At 42.8% G+C, this 15553-nt stretch overlaps 1 protein-coding gene across 1 annotated transcript in view; it reads left to right on the forward strand.

Moving 5' to 3' along the window:
• LOC124796174 (tyrosine kinase receptor Cad96Ca) overlaps positions 1-15553 on the forward strand; it is a 463689-nt gene that overhangs the window by 335799 nt on the left and 112337 nt on the right. The window contains exons 4-5 of the mRNA XM_047260268.1: positions 2551-2825; positions 14216-14344. Of these exons, the coding sequence (XP_047116224.1) occupies positions 2551-2825; positions 14216-14344 (404 nt within the window). The remainder of the gene's footprint in view (positions 1-2550; positions 2826-14215; positions 14345-15553) is intronic.

Here is a 15553-nt window from a genome sequence, read left to right on the forward strand (position 1 = left end):
CAGAGTCCACGTGATACAAGAAACAGATCATGAGAAAAAAATGTGGTGGTGTCGATGGTTTCAGGGCTTTCTTATTCAATGTCCAGGCTTGGATTACAGATGAAGCATGATTCTATCCGCCAGGTTACACCAGCACACGAAATGGCAGATACTGGGCTGGTGTAAACCCCTACGTAATCCACAAATCACCAGTACGTGATCATGAGGTTGGATTCATTCTTTTTTCATTTTGACAAAACTGAAGGGCTACCTGTTCAATTGTTAAAAACCATTCAGCAGCCAAGATTGCATAGAATAATTATTTTTATTTAATACCATCGCTTTCAACAGACTACGCTGTCATCTTCAGGTGTGAACATCTGTTACAATAAAAGATTTAAAGAACTGAAGATGACAGCGTAGTCTGTAGAAACAGGTTGTCTTAAATAAAAAAATATTTTATGCGATCGTTGTTTTCAAATGGTTCGAGATGTCAGCTTCCAGGACTGTTGGCTTCATTTCACAGAAATTTGCGGAATGTGATGAAAAGAGTACAGTTGCGCATCGATGGTGATTGAAGGGCACTTCCAGCGTATTCTTCGAGGTCTTTGTATGTATGTTTGCTTTTTGGAAGATTGTGTATTACCATCTCCCAAAATTGCAAATGTGTCGTATTATTGGCTCAAGTGTTAAGGCTCATTAAAGTATGGCCTTAAAATTGCTACACCAAGGAGAACTGCAGATGATAAACGGGTATTCATTGGAAAAAAATATATTGTATTAGAACTGACATGTGATTACATTTTCACTCAATTTGGGTGCACAGATCCTGAAAAATCAGTACGCAGAACAACCACCTCTGGCCGTAAAACGGCCTTTATACGCCTAGGCATTGAGTCGAACAGAGCTTGGATGGCGTGTACAGGTGCAGCTGCCCATGCAGCTTCAACACGATACCATAGGTCATCAAGAGTAGTGACTGGCGTATTGTGACGAGCCAGTTACTCGGCTACCATAGACCAGACGTTTTCAGTTGGTGAGAGATCTGGAGAATATGCTGGCCAGGGCAGCAGTCGAACATTTTCTGTGTCCAGAAAGGCCCGCACAGAACCTGCAACATGCGGTCGTGCATTATCCTGCTGAAATGTAGGGTTTCGCAGGGATCGAATGAAGGTTAGAGCCGCAGGTCGTAACACATCTGAAACGTAACGTCCACTGTTAAAATTGCCATCAATGCAGACAAGAGGTGACCGAGACGTGTAACCAATGACATCCCATACCATCACGCCGGCGATACGCCAGTATACCGATGACGAATACACGCTTCCAATGTGCGTTCACCGCTATGTCGCCAAACACGGACGCTACCATCATGTTGCTGTAAACAGAACCTGGGTTCATCCGGAAAAATGACGTTTTGGCATTCGTGCAGTCAGGTTCGTCTTTTGAGTCCCACCATCGCAGGCGCTCCTGTCTGTGATGCAGCGTCAAGCGTAACCGCAGCCATGGTCTCTGAGCTGATAGTCCATGCTGCTGCAAACGTCGTCGAACTGTTCGTGCAGATGGTTGTTGTCTTGCAAACGTCCCCATGTTTTGACTCAGGGATGAGACGTGGCTGCACGATCCGTTACAGCCGTGCGGATAAGATGCCTGCCATGTCGACTGCTAGTGATAGGAGGCCATTGAGATCCAGCACGACGTTCCGTATTACCCTCTTGAACCCACCGATTCCGTATTCTGCTAACAGTAATTGGATCTCGACCAACCCGAGCAGCAATGTCGCTTTACGATAAACCGCAATCGCGATAGGCTACAATCCGACCTTTATCAAAGTCGGAAACGTTATGGTACGCATTTCTCCTCCTTACACGAGGCATCACAAAAACGTTTCACCAGGCAACGCCGGTCAACTGTTGTTTGTGTATGAGAAATCGGTTGGAAACTTTCCTGATATCAACACGTTGTAGGTGTCGCCACCGGCACCAACCTTGTGTGAATGCTCAGAAAAGCTAATCATTTGCGTATCACAGCATCTTTTTCCTGTCGGATAAATTTCACGTCTGTAGCACGTCATCTTCGTGGTGTAGCAGTTTTAATGGACAGTAGTGTATTTTATGTGATCTTGGTTTTGAAATGGTTTGAGATGTCAGCTTCCAGAACTGTTGGCTTTATTTCACAGAAATTCGCGGAATGTGGTGAAAAGGGTACAGTTGTGCATCGATAGTGGTGAAGGGCACTTCCAGCATATGCTATGAGGACTTTGTATGTACGTCTGCTTTCTGGAAGATTTTGTATTGTCATCTCCCAAAATTACAAGTGTGTCCTATTATTCGTTCACGTGTTGCAGCTCATTAAAGTAGTTCGGGTTTGTATGGATGACACTGTACTTTCCTAGACGGTTTCTTGAATAATTTCATGTAGTTACGGTCTATATCGTTGTCTAGTTCACTCTACCATTCCGGCTGAAGAGAGCCATTGTGCACAAGGGGTTGAACTCGAAGCTTCCTTGCGACAGTATACAGTAGAGCTGCATGGGCGCCGCGTGTTGACACGGACTGTGTGTATGCGCAGGTGGTACCGGCTCCGGAGACGTGAGCGACAGCAGCAACAGCAGCAGCACGACCGCATCCGCGGCCACGCCGCACCCCGTGCCCAGGGGCTCCTCCGCCGCCGCCACCGCCCCCGCGTCCACCCAAGTTCCGCCGGGCAGCGCGGCGCCGCCGTCCGACATCGCCACGACGCTGGTACCCGTGACGTCAGTGCTCGCCCTCTTTGTGTTCGCTGGCGCCGCCTACGTGCTGCGCAAGCGATACTGCGCACCGAGGCCCAAGGGCAAGGACGACATGGTGTGTATCACGTGGGTCTACTCCTACATGTGACAAGTCACATACAGCTTTACAGTGAAATGAATACCCCTAGCTGCATACAGGCGTAGTCAACGGCGATAGTTGAAAATGTGTGCCCCGACTGGGAATCGAACCCGGGATTTCCTGCTTACATGGCAGATGCTCTATACATATGAGCCACCGAGGACACACAGGATAGTGCGACTGCAGGGACGTATCTCTGACACGCCTGCCATGAGACCAACATTCCCAACTTACTGTCCCGCAGGCTCAACGGCCATTTGATCATCATCTTCTGTGTGGATGCGCAAACAGTGCTCGAACTCTTACGGGAATCGGCAAAAAGCAGCGAGTAATGAGTATAACGGGCAGGGGCACTACGAATATAGTGCGGGACAATATGTTGGGAATGTGGGTTTCACGGGAGGCGTGCCAGAGATGAGTCGCACTATCCTTATGTGTCCTCGGTGGCACAGGTGGACAGAACGTCTGCCGTGTAAGCAGGAGATCCCGGATTCGAGTCCTGGTCGAGGCACACATTTTCAACTGTCCACTTTGACTTATATCAACGCCTGTATGCAGCTATTCAGCTAGGGGTATTCATTTCATTGTAATTTCATTCTAACGAGCTGCATGGTCACCGATGGTATCTGTTCTTTCGGACATGTCCGAAAGAGCAGATGCCATCTTCTCTCTCTCTCTCTCTCTCTCTCTCTCTCTCTCTCTCTCTCTCACACACACACACACACACACACACACACACACACACACACACATATATATATATATATATATATATATAGAGCTTTCACATCCCAAGATCTAGATCAATACGGATACTCTACAAATCACACTTAAGTGTCTGGCAAAGGCTTCATCGAACCACCATCACAATAATTCTCTATTACTTCAATCTCGTACAGCGCGCAAAAAAAAAAAAAACCTACAACTATATCTTTCCGTGAGAGCTTTGATTTCCATTATTTTATTATGATGACGGTTTCTCCCTATGAACATCGATGTCAGCAAAATATTTTCGCATTCGGAGGAGGAAGTTGGTGATTGAAACTTCGTGTGAATATTCCGCCGCAACGAATAACGCCTTTGTTTTAATGGTGGCCGCCCCAAATCCTGTATCACGTACTCCGTTAATCATATCTGGTAAGAATCTCGGACCGCGCATCAGTATTCTAAAAGAGGACGGACGAGCGTAGTGTAGGCAGTCTCTTTAGCACACATTTTCTACGTGATTCTACGTGTTCTGCCAATAAAACGCAGTCTTTCGTTTGTTTTCCATTCACCATTTTCCATGTGTTCTTTCCAATTTAAATTATTCGTAATTGTAATTCCTAGGTGTTTAGGTAAATTTATGTCCTTTAGACTTGAAACTTCCTGGCAGATTAAAACTGTGTGTCGGACCGAGACTCGTACTCGGGCCTTTGCCTTCCGTGGGCAAGTGCTCTACCATCTGAGCTACCCAAGCACGACTCACGCCCCGTTCTCACAGCTTTACTTCTGCCAGTGCTTCGTCTCCTACCTTCCAAACTTTACAGAAGCTCTCCTGCGAACCTTGCAGAACTAGCACTCCTGAAAGAAAGGATATTGCGGAGACATGGCTTAGCCATAGCCTCGGGGATGTTTCCTTTATACTTGACTGATTTATCGTGTAACCTGAGTTTAACGGATTCTGTTTAGCACTCATGTGGATGACCTCAACTTTTCATTATTTAGAGTCAATTGCCAATTTACGCACCATGCAGATATCTTTCGTAAATTGTTTTGCAATTCGTTTTGATCTTCTGGTGATTTTACTAGACGATAAACGACAGCATCATCTGCAACCAACCTAAGACGGCTGCTCAGATGGTCTCCTAAATCGTTTATATCGATAAGGAACGGCAGAGGGTTTACAACACTGCCTTGTGGAGCTCCTGATGTCATTTCTGTTTTACTCGATGACTTTGCGTCGTTACTACGAACTGTGACCTCTTTGACGGAAATAACGAATCCAGTCACATATCAGACGATATTCCACAAACACGCAATTTTACTACAAGCTGCTTGTGTGGTACAGTGTCAAAAGCCTTCTGGAAATCTAGAAGTACGGAATCAAAGTGAAATCCCTTATCAGTAGCACTCAACACTTCATGCGAGTAAAGAGCTATTTTTGTTTCACAAGAACGATGTTTTCTAAATCCGTGTTGACTGTGCCAGCAGACCGTTCTCTTCGAGGTAATTCATAATATTCGAACACAATATATGTTCCAAGATGCTGCAGAATATCGACGTAAATGATACGGGCCTATAATTTAGTGAATTACTCTTACTACCTTTCTTGAATATTGGTGTGACCTGTGCGACTTAAAAAGCTTTGCGCACGGATCTTTCGTCTAGCGAGCGGTTGTACATGTTTCCGTCAGCATATTCCGAAAGGAAACTAACTGGTATACAGTCTGGACGGGAAGACTTTCTTTTGTTGAGAGATTTACATTGCTTCACTATTGCAAGGATATTTACTTCGAAGTTACTCATGTTGGCAGCTGTTCTTGAGTCGAATTCTGGAATATTTACTTCATCTTCTTTGGTGAAGGAATTTCGGAAGACTGTGTTTAGTAACTCTGCTTCAGCAGCACCACTGTCGATAGTATCTCCATTCCTGTCACGCAGAGAAGGCATCAATTGTGTCCTGCCGCTATCATACTCTACATACGACCACCATTTCTTTGGATTTTCTGCCAGGTTTCGAGACAAAGTTTCGTTGTGGGAACTGTTATAAGCATCTAGGTCCATGCAAGAGTAATACCTCTTATCTCAGCAAAATACCCCCCAGGGGGCTCGCCACTCTATGGTGGGTTCGTGCTTAGCTACCACGGGACCCCAGCCTTTGCAGCATTTTTTCCCTTCCGTGCTGCATAACTATTCTCTTTCTCCCCTCTCTTGGGAGACATGTCTGGGCTGTTATTGAGAATGTACTGCGTTGTCTGTCGCTGACGTTAGAACACCCCCACCTTCGTTTTTCGCTCTCTTTTCCTTTCTTTGTTTCCACTCTCCTCTTGTTCCTCCGCTTCAGCGTTTGAGGTTCTTCTTTTTCTTCTTCCTTCCTGTGCGCTTCTGAAGGCCAGCCCACGCGTCTGACGCATAACAGGTGACTGGGTAACGCGTAATTCCCAGCCCCAGGTCGACAGGTACCCCTGGTACAGGCCAGATCCAGGGAGGGATGATTGCCTGAGCTGCAACCTTCCCCAATTGTCGACTGGTCCCTCTTTTAGGTGTTCAGGAGGTGTGACATGATGTGTGAGCAATCACCTAAGGTGGGAGCGCCCCCTTGTGAAGGGGGCCCCCAGTTGGAAGGAGCGCGCCATCGGAGATGCTGGCAATCATGGGGATTTTCGCGCAATGAATCAATCATCTTCCCAATCAACGTCTACAAAAAGTAAATGTGATGAGACTAATGATTCAAAGACCCTTCCTGCTGCACCGCAGTTCCTCGTGCTCTCACATACTGAAGACGGTCAGTCTTTCGCCACTGTAAATCCGTTTATTATTCAGAAAGGTGTCGATGCAATTGCCGGCCCTGTGAAATCCTACTCTCGTTTACGGAATGGCACTTCACGTTTGGAGACTATTTATGATTCTCAAGCACAACAATGGCTTGCTGCCTCGCTTCTCCACGTCTAACCTGTTTGTGTCAAGGACGACAGAACTTTGAAATCTTCCCGTGGTGTAATTTACACCAGGCTGCTCGACAGTCTAACCAAGGCGAAAATCCAGTCTTACTTCTCTGATCAGGGTATCATTGCCATCCATTGTGTAATGAAAAACGTAGATTCCTCCTTAGTGCCCACCTGCACTCTTTTTCTCGCCTTAGTGGTGCTTCCATCCAAGATCAAGGCAGACTATGAAATTATTCCAGTACAGCCATACATTCCAAACCCAATGTGCTGCTACCAGTGTCATCGTTTCAACCGAACTAGAACATCTTGCCGACACCCAGCCAAATGTGTAACATGCTGTAGGGTTGTGCACGAAGGCGATTGTCCACCTCCTTCTCCTTGCTGTATGAACTGCAATGGCGGCCATGCCACCTCCTCTCGGGATTGCCCATGTATCTTGATGAGCAGACTGTCCAAGACATCTGAATAAAAGAAAAAGTGCCTTACCCAGTCACTTGTAAGTTAGTGGCTAGTCCCAAACCCTGCGTTCTCCTGTCTGGCAATTATAGTTCTGTTCTTGCTGTCCCTCTCTCCATGAAGGACATGGTCATGCAGACATGCTATCTCCAATTCAGTTCTGAGGTTGTGAAATCGCCCAGTGTCAAGGTAGCATCGCTATCCCTCCCTTTCTGCTGTGCAACAAGCCACCACACTCTCGCCTCAAGAGGCAAAGCCACCAGCTACACAACCGGTAGGCCAGAAAGTACAGAAGGGGCACTACCGTGAAGACTTCCTCCATCCCTCCAGCCAAACAACAGCAGAGCCTTCCTCTTCTCCTTCACCAACTCGAAGATCCTCTTCGACGGTGTCACCATCTGATACTGCAGTCCAGCCGGCCTCCATATTGCTGGTGCTCACCACCAACCATTATTCAGTGTTGAACTGCACAGACCTTCTGCACAAGTAAGCCGATGCTTCTATTGACCCCATGGATCAGTTTCCTCCCGCTTCTGTGCCCTGTAGTAGCGACTCTTCCCAAGCTGTCACCCAGCAGCCGCTGATGTGACACTCCTACTTCTCTACCTCATCAAGGCTCTCCTCCAATGGAACATTCATGGCCTTTGATCCCACAAAGAGGATTTATGGCTGCTTTTAGCATCACAGCATCCCCTTGTACTCTGCCTCCAGGAAACAAAATTGCACCCTCATGACCGCTTTGAACTTTCACATTTCTTACCGATTCATTTTGACCTTCCCCCTAAGGTCTGCATTGCTTCTCATGGGGGTGTCATGCTGCTCTTATGGGATGACACTCATAGTCAACCCATATTCCTGACCATCCATCTTCAAGCTGTTCAGTTTGCCTTTTCTTTCCTGACTTTTTCCCTCTACTATTTATGTCCCTCTGTCATTCGATGTCACCAGGGCAGACTTCCTTCAGCTGATTGAGTGGCTACCTCCCCCATTTTTGCTACTTGGTGACTTTAATGCACACCATCCCCTTTGGGGTTCTCCCAGGACATGTCAGAGAGGTGCCCTCTTGGCTGACCTTCTTAACCAACTTAACCTCTTCTACCTTAACACTGGAGCACCCACTTTCCTTTCTGACTCCTCCCACACCTATTCTCATTTGGACCTATCCTTCTGCACTTCCCAACTGACCCATAGTCGTGAGTGGTCCATTCTTTCTGACACCTACTCGAGATACCATTTCCTGTGTGCTATCTGTTTGCTGACTCATACCCCATCCCTGTGCATGCCCAATTAGCAGTTTACTAAGGCTGACTGGCGACTTTACTTCTCCCTGGTGACCTTCAAAGAACAAGATTTCCCCAGTTGTGATAACTTGGTGGAATATCTCACAAATGTTATCCTTACTGCTGCAAAATGTTCCATTCCTCGCACTTCCTCTTTACAATGTCGTATCCCAGTCCCTTGGACTTACTCATAACTTTTGCCATTTATATGTTTCACCCATAAGGTTTGTACTGTCCTGAATACTTCAACTTTGCACTGCATTTCTAGTTGCCGTGCCATTTCAGTCCCATGCTTGATAGACATCCTATGACAACAGTGTAATTTTTTCTGAAATTACATCATAGAAACATTTCAGGTATTCTAATAAAAATTGCTTCTTCATTTCAGAACATTCCTTATGACCATTTTAGTTCATTTCTACACTTTAATACTTTTGTCCCCAATTTCAGTTTACAATCTCAATTTTTATCGGCTGTGCACTTAAAAACAAAAATACTCTGGCAAATGACACTATCTTGCTTTAGACTAGGAGAATGATTTTTGTAGCTTGTTGACTAATCTTGCTCAGAAGTAAGCTATCCTATTTAGAAAACTCATAAGTTAGTTACAAGATATTGTTAATCTACTGACAGCATACTGTCACAGATACAAGCCAAAGCTGAACATCTGACAACTGCCTGGATTCACTGAAGACACGGGTATTCAGTCTCAAATGAAGAAATGTTCATTTGGATAAAAAGGCCACCCATCTAACATGGAATTTGCATTAAAGGCACCCAAAACTAACCAAAAGTGATAAATAAAATAAAAAAGGACTGAGAATTGATGACTATCAAAGGCACCAAGCACAGCTTGACAAAAAATGGGAAACATCTAGAAGGGGAGGAAGAAACAAAATCAAACTTGATGGGTTGACAGGGTATGTAACTTTCTTTCAGAGATTAGAAAATAGTCATATTTAAGTAGAACTTGGTAGTATAAGCCCACTTACCAGTGTGATACAGCACCCCCTCTGGCATGGATGCATGCACTGATTCTGTTCAGAATGTGTTATAATGAATGACATTGGATCCTTTCCTCATGCAAAATATCTGTAACAGGTCTTAGATATTGTGGATAATGGCATTGGGATGAAGTTGACATCTGAGCTGGTCTCACACATACTCTGTGGGATACAGGTCTGGGAAACTTGTTGGCCATGGACATTCTTCAGAATCAGGCTGACAGTTTGTCAGGACACATGAGGTGTAGATGAGCAATGTCCTTGTGCAATATGGTACTTCCTGTCACATGAGGACAAAGCATGTCAATGATGTACTGCAGTGCCATCAGTGTCCTCAGTCAATATTATCCATAACTTGAAATCATTCCCGATGGCAACACACACCATTACACTAAGAGTAACACTGCTATACCTTTCCAAAACATTGGAAGAATGGTACCTCTCTTCAGGTCACCACTGTATGCACTGACAGTGGTGATTCAGGGTACTGCAAAACTTGATATTCATCACTGAACACAGTTCATGCATCCCAGACATCACAGTACAATAAATGATATGAAAGGGGTGGAAGGCCATCAGAGTGACTGAAACCTTATGAACAACTGATTGTGGTGAAATTCAATCAGTATCCAGGGCAACACATTCCCTCCACTTTCATTTATACTTTACCTCCTCTATTTTACCACAGGTAACATTAAAGTGTTCACATTTGTACTAGAAATGTAGAACATGCGAGGAGCTGAGGGTAAGAGTATTTTGCTACATCAAGGGAGAACACTGAGATTCTGTATAGATTCAGCAACCTGATACTTTGTAAAAAAAAGTCCTTGTCCAGCACAGATGTAGCACTATGGTCGCGAATCCGTTATTTTTGTAGTGAGGCTGCAAGAAACTAGTGATATGGCTGATGCTCTCAATTGTATGAAATACTCTGTCAAATTCCAATTTTGGGATTTCATATTATTCTTATGTAATCACACAAATCACACTGGAACAAAGAATCAAGCTGCATCAATGTATTTTGCAAACTTTCATCTACAAAGTCACATGTATCACAGTCCATATTGGAGACATTAATAAATCTTTGAGAAAATACTTTCATGAACTAAGTTACACATTTACTCTTATCTTCTATGCTTCGCAAGCAGAGTTGCAATTGTTTTATATCATTTTATACATCAAAATGCCCCACGAATCTGGATATTGCAAGAGCCAAATAGAGCCCCACAATGAAACTCTTTCAAATTCTGTCAGCTGCTGACTATACTTTCTCACATGAGTACACAGCATCTCCATTTCCTTTACAGCGATCACTCAACATCTGATGCTGTTCATGCTCCTTGTATACCCTACTAGGCCTAGTAACAACATGAAACATGAACAACATTTTTGCAGTTTGGAGGATGTTCTGCCTGTTAAGAGGATTGCAGCTCAGACGTTTGTGTACCTGCATATATGAATGAAATTACAGTGACATCTAAGTATGTCTTCTGGATGCTTTTTGTCATACAGAGTACAAAGTAGCAGAAGACATTAAAGATTTGTAGTCTCTATGAACAAATGTTACACAACAAAAGAGAATCTGAAATGAGGAGAACAAAAAGAATTCTTTGGATGGATAGTGTAAAGAACGAGGTGGACCTGAGAAGCAAGAGTGAGGGAGCAGATGCAGTTTCTGAATACTAGAAAGAACAGAAGGAATGAAGGGCTTACAAAATTCTTTAGAAGCGTATGTGGAAGGGAACAGGAGGCAAGAGAGGAAGAGATTTGAGATCCTGGATAATTACTCAACGACATAACATACAGCAGCATTAAGGTACCCGGGCACCAACTGAGATGTGCAGTCTGCTTCGTTTATTTTCACTTCATCAAAATTAAACCATTCAGGAACTCGGTCCTCTCACAGATTCCAATACAGTTTTGAGCACACCAGGTAAGACCATAGACAGTTAACTGTCCCAAAGGAAGGTCTTGCAGCTGCGAAGAAGCATAGCTCATCATCTCTTTTCAACACTCTTTGTAACTTTATTCACAGATATTAGTTTTCATTATGGACTGAAGCTCCTGAAACTACAACGAAATTTGATATATAAAACTAATTCACATTACACAAAAAATAACAGTATTGATTTTACGTAATACATCATATTTCGCCTGTAAATGCAGAATCATTACAATCTAAAATAAAGAATGTTAACAAAGAGAAGAGAAACGAGAAAAACAAAAAAATAAAGAGAAAATACATACTGACTTTGTTAATGTTTTACAAAATGATCAGTAGTAATAGAACAACAATAAACAACTTAAGCCAGAGAAGCCAGTTACAGAGTAAAAGAGAAACAGAAGGGAAATCACAGATCACTTTTATAAAAATGACAAGCAAACACAGACATTTAATGTCTAATTGAAACATTTGCCCATTCTCGTTTGTCAATCCAAATTCACATCATGCCTTGTTAGTTGTAGACAGTATCATTGATTGGGATGTACACAGTTGGGAAGGTAGTCATTATCCAATGTGTCATTCGAGGGCTTGATATAGATGGTTTAGCCTTATCGCTGCATCATTGCCGCATGACCAGGATAAAAGACATCAACAATCAAAGGCACGTGTTGTCTTCAATAACAAATTGTAGATCACCAGACATCTTCCACAAAGACTTATTGTTTCACGTCTCCAGTAACTAGCATCTTCATTAACCTGAAAAGCATAAAGATACATGCATTATCGGTCTGTTTTTCAAAACCTGGTAGCTGATAGGTGTGCTGTATTACAGTGCCGAATAGTCAAACTTCATTTCAGTATTGCATATATGGTGAAATAAAAGTACATAATGGGAACAGAATGGTGTGTTGCTGCTGTAATTTTCCCCTCATCACTATTCTCTTCTGTATTATCTATCATTCTATTAAAGTCAGCTAGACACAAGAATGGTCATCGACATTGTCTATTCCCAAAATTTTGTAACAGTGGATGTTTTTTAAAGTACGTTGGTCAAATGAATTCGTTTTTCGCACTTATTTTTTCTCCACTTTTTTCTTGGTGTTATCCTACTTTGATTGAAGGGTAGCACAAAATAAAGGTCACACATGTTGGATCCATCACTTGTTTGTTATGTCAGACCTAATGTCATTTTTTCCTGCTTACACATTACCGATTATTGCTCCTTCTCGACTTGACAATTGTTATATGAGTATTTCTGTGGCCAGATCCAAGTCCTGTATCCTAATCATAATTTATTCTAACGTGTGAGGAGAGATCACTTTCAACATTCTTCTGTGGATCATGTTGGTGTGCATCCGTATTTTAACTATTTGTGTTTTTGGAAACTGACCAGTGTTTAACTAAGCATTTGTGGAAAACCACCTGAAAACCTTACTTTGACTGGGCAGCCAGACCAATGTTCATTGACATGGTATACAGACTTTATCTGGATGTGTTTTGCCTCAATTTCTCACAACTCAGAACAGTACACTTAGTCACCTGGTGAGGCATGTCTGCTAGTCAGGCACATGCACGGTGCTTCTCATATCAGTGAGCATGCTATCTGAGTTTGACTGATTCCAAATTGTGATGGCCGCCTTGCTGTACTTTTCGCAGCTAGGTTTTTGAAGATAAATACCCCATATTGGAATCCATGTTGTTCTTGACATTCAGTTATTCTACTTCTTTAAGTCATTTGTAGGATATGGCCAGGGATTCTCACCATCAATCTCTCCTGTTTACCTGTTAAATATTTTTCACCCCTCTGGAGTTTTGTCTTTCCTAAAGCGTCTGTCAAAAATCACTGTTAATATGTCAAAAAGTATGGATGGAGCTATTTTAATCAGTTCTAGATAAATTAATCCTGGACCCGGTGCCTTTTCATTTCTCGTGACATTAGTTCCATACTGGACTTGATTGTGGGTTATAGGTGGAATATTACCAATGTTAATTTCAAATGTCTGGTGGGTTCTCAGTGAAAACGTCTCTCTCCTCGGTCGGTAGTTCTTGGTAGTGTTTACCCATTCTTGGATGCCAATGAGGTTTAATGAGGTTTGTATGTGATAGATCTTTCTTCTATGTTCTCATTGTTTTTAAAACCTTGCAAGCTTCATGTGCTCTTGTGTTCCCTAAGCTTTTTCCTCTCTCTTTGCCAATTTTCTGCCAAGGTTCATTCTTAGCCTTAATCAATGTTCTCGGTTTATCCTTATACAGGTAAAATTAAAACCACCAAGATTCCTCTTACATCTAACAAGGTGTACTACATATTTTGCATTATGTTCGCATGGAGTTTATAAAGGATGATTTACATTCAGTATACTACTCGTGTGACAAGACGTGCCCAAGATTTTCGTGGAAAGCCTCGGATACCACTGTGTTGCATCTTGAACAAGTCTGGCGCAGGGTGGTCGGATGATCACTGTACTCCACCTTTAATGTTGTGTGGCTTAGAGTAAAAAATGGCGTAATGAGAGACCCTACAAAAATATATACTCAAACCTTCCTTGATTTAATACAACGTTTAGAGTTTCTGATCACAGCATGCCACATTGAGGTCAGAATCTATGTACAGTTATTTACTCTTAATAATCTGTGTTGTCATGCACTTAATCATTTCAGATAAAATTCCTTTCTGGTGCATTGTTACAATATGACATAGATTAGCTTACTGTATTAGGGGAAACAGTGACCTCCTCCTAAAGAAAGTCTGCCCTGGTGCCAGTTTCCCATGATACACAACTGTTTCTGATGATTGATGAAGCAATTAGAGTTTTAAATATGGCTTGAATGTATGACAGCCAATGATAAATGTGCAGACTGTTGACTAATGCGGTTAGATATTCGGGTATGTTTTTCACTCTAGGACCAGTTCATTAGCGGCTATGACCGTGCATTTTCTTACAATAACAATTGTTGGGTAAGTATTGGTTGTTTATGTGCACATGCATGAGTGTTTTGCCATCAGCTAAACTGGACGTATCTCATGTTACAGAGGAAAGAGGTGTCTGTTTCTGGAGCGCCGCTGGAGGAACCCATGGCACTCGGCCACTGGAGGGGACCACGAGCCCACAGCAACCGCTACGAGGGCCGCGAAGGCGAGGAACCACACCCCACAACACAGGTCAGTATATACCAACTCCTCCATCTGCCTCCGATACCAGAAGGAAGCACTGTGGCAAATTATCCAATCCCAATGTTAAACTGCCAGAGTGGTTTCATGAGGAGGCATGGCAGGAGCATGAAGAGTATTTTCCACACCTACATCCCTCCTGTGGAAGCCACCTGATGGTGTATGGCTGATGTTGCAATCTGTTACCGCTATCATTGCTCCACCTCTCTTTGAGTGCTCTGTTAGCAAATGATGCCTAGATAGAATGAGAATAAACCTCCATATCAGCTCAGATTTGCTCATCTTGGCAACTTCCCGAGACCTGTGTGGGAGAAAGTAAGATGTTGCCCTGACTCTTCTTCGAATGTAAACATGCTGAATTGAAAGAGTAAACCTGTCTGTGATACACAATGTCTCTCTTATAGCATCTGCCAGTAGAGATTCTTCAGCTTCTCCATAGTGCTCATGCAGTTGGTAAATGATTCTGAGACAAAACTTGGCGCTCTTCATTCGATCTCTCCTATATCTACCATTAGTCTGATTTGCTAAGGATTAATGACTAATACTGAAGAATCGAAGTTTTTTTGTAAGCAATCTTCTTCAGTGGATTACATTTTCTTGAGACTCTCCCAATGAAGCTCAACCTGACATCATCTTTTCCAGCAAAGGTTTCACATGAGCATTGTGCTTCAGGGCCCTCTGGTTGATTACTCTTAATTTCTTACTCCATCCAGTAAATTTTTGTCAATTGCTGCGAAGCTTTACTTGCTGTTGCCAGTCTATACTTTACATCATTTACTTATGCCATTGTCATCTATTTTGCTATCCAAGTAAGAAGACTCATCTCAAGCTTTTAGTATCTCGCTTCCTAATGTAATTACCTAACCGTATGTGTCTTAATTCTACTACACACGGTAACCATTGTTTATCTTTGTTGTTGTCATTTTATGAGCTCTTTGGAAGAATCTGTACATTGCGATCTTACAATTAAATTGATGTTTCTGAAAGAATTACATTGTAATTGGCTTATTTCAACATTTTAATTTCTTGCATTAGAAGTTGAATTCCTTTTCCAAATTATGCCTTGGTTTTCTGTAGTATTTGCTTCAGTGCAAGTTATAGGTGGTAAATATGTATCATTCCCATCTTAACTACAACCCCTACTTTAGTTTGTTCCACTCTTAGAATTGTTGTCTGGTTTCTGCAGATATTGTAAATAAC

Source organism: Schistocerca piceifrons, chromosome 1 (genome assembly GCF_021461385.2).
Source record: "Schistocerca piceifrons isolate TAMUIC-IGC-003096 chromosome 1, iqSchPice1.1, whole genome shotgun sequence".
Lineage (NCBI taxonomy): Eukaryota > Metazoa > Arthropoda > Insecta > Orthoptera > Acrididae > Schistocerca > Schistocerca piceifrons.